This window comes from Theobroma cacao, chromosome 2 (genome assembly GCF_000208745.1).
Source record: "Theobroma cacao cultivar B97-61/B2 chromosome 2, Criollo_cocoa_genome_V2, whole genome shotgun sequence".
NCBI classification, from domain to species: domain Eukaryota; kingdom Viridiplantae; phylum Streptophyta; class Magnoliopsida; order Malvales; family Malvaceae; genus Theobroma; species Theobroma cacao.
In genome coordinates this window covers 10,111,194-10,115,144 of record NC_030851.1, presented here as the reverse complement: position 1 = coordinate 10,115,144, position 3,951 = coordinate 10,111,194, and the positions used below count along the sequence as shown (strand labels likewise).

The 3,951-nt window shown below is 32.3% G+C and overlaps 1 protein-coding gene across 3 annotated transcripts; it reads left to right on the top strand.

Moving 5' to 3' along the window:
• LOC108660752 lies at window positions 253–3,523 on the top strand. 3 transcript variants are annotated; one of them, XR_001926425.1, is made up of 4 exons: window positions 253–294; window positions 955–1,030; window positions 1,906–1,964; window positions 2,393–3,523. XR_001926425.1 is itself a non-coding variant. In XM_018115108.1 (2 exons), exon 2 carries the CDS (start codon window positions 2,448–2,450, stop codon window positions 3,078–3,080), a length of 633 nt encoding a protein of 210 aa, XP_017970597.1. In that variant the 5' UTR covers window positions 1,901–1,964; window positions 2,393–2,447; the 3' UTR covers window positions 3,081–3,523. The 3 variants fall into 3 exon arrangements, 1 of the variants encoding a protein (XP_017970597.1); XR_001926426.1 differs by having other exon boundaries at window positions 1,901–1,964; XM_018115108.1 differs by lacking the exons at window positions 253–294; window positions 955–1,030 and having other exon boundaries at window positions 1,901–1,964.

The following is a 3,951-nucleotide window of genomic DNA, read 5'->3' as shown; positions in this document are numbered from 1 at the left end:
ACACTTGTCCAGCACATGAATTTTAGCCAATATTATAATAGATAATTGAAGAAATTTAAGTGGTGGAGAGAGAAAGCTTAATAGTTAAGAAATTAAAAATGGACCAATGGGATGGTGACGTGTGTCAAGTTAATATCTATTTATTTTTTTTAACTTAAAATCAGCAAAAATCAGCTTATTTTCTCTTCATGTGGCCGGCCATAGCAAGAACAAAGAGAGGAAAAGAAAAACAAGAAACCTAGGTGGGAAAATTAAAGAAAAAGTGTGGGATTGCAAGGAATCAAGCAATCAAAGGTAAAATTTCATAATTTTGACTTGTGATCTACCTTTCCCATGCTTTTCTCCTTATTTTCCATGGTTAGATTTCATATTTTCATGGTGAATTGATGGCTGCCCAAATGGGTATGGAGAGAGAATGAAGTTAGATTGATTTGATTTTAAGTTATGTTAATGTTTTTAGTTAGTTTAGCATATTTAGAAACAAAACAACAAGAAAAGAATTCATTTTCCCCCATCACCATTACTGGCCGAATTTTCTAGGGAGGATATTGTGGCTGAAATTGATGATATTTCATGATATTTGGGTGATATTTGATGTTTGGTGAGGCTAGAAATTATATGGGAAATTTTGGTGTGAAAATCTGAATTTTTACCTAATGTGTAGACATGTGTGATTATTGACTCGGGACTGATAAATTGAATTTCATTCACAGTCACTAAGATAATTTAGGTATAATTGGAGTGTAGAAAGTGAGAAGAATTGATTTGGAGTTAAATTGGAGATTTTAGCCGATTAGGTCGATTATAGTGTGATTTAGGTCGAATATCACATTTAAGTGATTAATCAGACATTTTGCATCCCATCGCATGCATTCATTTAGATTTAGAGAGCCTAAAATAGTTTATGATAAATTGACACAATTTATTGAAATTCGTGTCACGTATGATGTATAGGTGGTGAGCCCTCTAACAAGGGTAAAAAGATTGTGCCTGAAGATCGATAATAGGAGTATATCGAACTCTTAGTACTGTGAGTAACCTTACCATCATTTTTATTATCTAAAGTGTGTTTTTAATCAATTTTGATGAAATTTTATGAAAATGAAATTAAATGGTAAATCTTGAGTTTTACAAACAAAATATGTCTACATGAAAAGATGTTATAAATTGTTTTAAAATTGAATAATGATTTTGAAAAATAGAGTAATTGGAGACCACTTGTTATGAATTAAATTTATGAATCTAATGGCTTATGATAGTATTTGCATGAATAGCTGAATTGGTATTGGTGTTGAAATTTATGAAATGTGTATTTAGCCATGAAAGGCTGTGAATTATAATAATTGTCATGTCATGCTAGAATGAATTTTATTGATTGGTGGATTATATATTAATTAATCACTACAGTAGGGGATTTCTGTGGACCAGCCTTTTAGAGGGGCACGATAAACCCCATTATATTCTTACCTCGAACGGAGAGGCGCGTAAGGTATCTCTTGGGGTAAATTTTAGGGTTCACTTCACGCCAAACCACCACGTGAAGGGGAACTCAACCAATGCCAAAGAACGACTGTGTTTTCTCAAACTAAAAATATATTTTACGAGTATACAAAAATTTTAACAGCCTTGGCGGGCTCGAGTGTACGCCTCTGATCAATGTGTCATCAAGTACTATTTGTGGCATGAGCCAAATATTTATGAAAGTCATAAGCCTTAATGAGAAATTAAATGAAATACAACCATTTGCATGGGTTATGATGAATTTTCAAATTGTGAAATACTTAAAAATGATGGGATATTTTAATTGTCTCCTTTTACTCGGCTTTAGCTTATTTAAATGATTTTTCTTTACTCACTGAGATTTTATAATCTCACTACCCTCCTTTCTACCCATTTCAAGATCAGAGTAAGCTGTAGATAGCTAGTTCCATCGAGCATTTCCATTGGATTGCGTCTTCCAAACTGTAAGTTCACAACTTCTTTAATTCTAGTTATTGTGGGCTCACTTGATTATTGTAAATTTAATAGTTTATTGTGCTACAATATGATGAATTTATTTTGTTTTTACGTTACAAAAAGTATCTTCGCATAACTCCAAAATTTCTGTTTATAAGAGAATAAAATATTTTATTGAATATTTCGTTTTATCTCTTTATTATATTCAAATTATTATAATTTCATTTTGAATGAAGGTTTTAGATGCCTAAACTTATTTTTAATTGTGAATTATGCGATAGGTACTTGTTTACTACATTTTTAACTGGTTTTAAAATTTTTAGTGCAAAATGACTAAAATACCCCTGTGAGATAAAAATTTTTATTTTATCAGTTTTAAGTTGGAAATAGCTCAAAATCCTTTAGAACATAAAATTTGGCAACGGTTACTCACCAGGGGAAATGAGAAACTGATATTAAGCCTTGCGGGGTTTCGGTTGGCATTTTGGGAGATGAGTGCCCATCGAGGCACTGTGGCGGTTGTCACAGGCTCGAGGGGAGTTTCGGGTCATGACACACGATGTATCATAACAGATAATGGAAAACAATTCGCAATCGAGAAGTTATGTGCACAGTTTAACTTCAAGCAACATAATTCTTCCATGTACCATGCACCAGCAAATGGTTTAGTAAAAGCTTTCAACAAGACTTTGTGTAATCTTCTCAAGAAAGTTGCTAATCGCGCAAAGAAAGATTGGCCAGAGAAAATAAGGAAAACTTTATGGGCTTATCGTACGACATTTTATACACCTACTCAAGCTACTCCACACTTGCTTGTTTATGGTGTAGAAGCTATTCTCCCACTAGAGCGTCAAATTCCATCATTGAGAATTGTCATTCAAGAAGGCCTTTCGAATGAAGATAATGTTCACCTACACCTTGAAGAACTTGAAGCATTAAATGAAAAAAGGTTGGAAGCACAACAACGCTTAGAATGTAATCAAGCCCGATTGTCCAAAGCTTTAAACAAGAAAGTTAAACCACGATCATTCCAAGTGGGAGACTTAGTTTTTGCTGTGAGAAGACCCATAAACACTACACATCGTATGGGTAACAAGTTCCTCTCAAAATTGGATGGACCATAAGTTGTTCAAGAAATCTACACCAATGGCACATATAAGATTATTGATCAAGATGGAGTAAGAGTTGGTCCAATCCATGGCAAATTCTTGAAGCACTACTATGCATGAAGGTTGGATGCTCCTTAGCAAGAGGTTAAACTACCCACAAAAAAAGTTTGTTAAGTTGAAAATTTTTAACAGGATGATTTAGGCAAAAGTTAAGAAAAAAAAAACAAAACCTGCTAAGTTGAAAATCCTTAATAGGACAACTTAGGCAAAAGTTAAGGAAAAAAATATATAAACTACGTTATGACTTGATCCTTTTTCATATTAGGAAGTATGTAGGCACCTTGGTCTCATTGCCAAGTTCAGTTACAAAAAAAAAAAAAAAGGTCTCTTGAATTAAGCATGACTTAATTCTTTACGATGATTGAAGAATAAATCAAGTTTGTGCTTTGCTTTGGTTATGTGATTCCATCAATTAAATTGCAAGTGAAACAAATTGCATTCACAAGTTGAATTGTTTTGAGGTTCAAGTGGTATCTAAGAAAATTTTTGGAATAAAAAGTTTCTTGAAGGTTTTATAAGATCATCTTTGAAATTTCTTTAGAAGTAAAGAAAAGTAATAAGAAAGATTGATTTTTATTACTAATTCGAAATGCATTACAATGTGAAAGAAAATTTTAAAGGTCTAAATCCTAAAACATAAAAAAAAAAAAAGTGAAAAGCAAAAGTTATATGAATAAAGATGCAATCAAATCAAGGCATCCACTTGAAATTCTTTAGCTCTTCTCGAGAAGATTCTAACATATTCTGTAATAATTTTAAGGAATTAACTTCATTTTCACTCAAAATAAGAGAAGACTTGACGAAAGCTATCTCTTCATTAATCTTG

Bases quoted from the DNA above. Each gene is read 5' to 3' on its own strand.
- LOC108660752 (XM_018115108.1), top strand. From the start codon at position 2,448: ATGAGTGCCCATCGAGGCACTGTGGCGGTTGTCACAGGCTCGAGGGGA.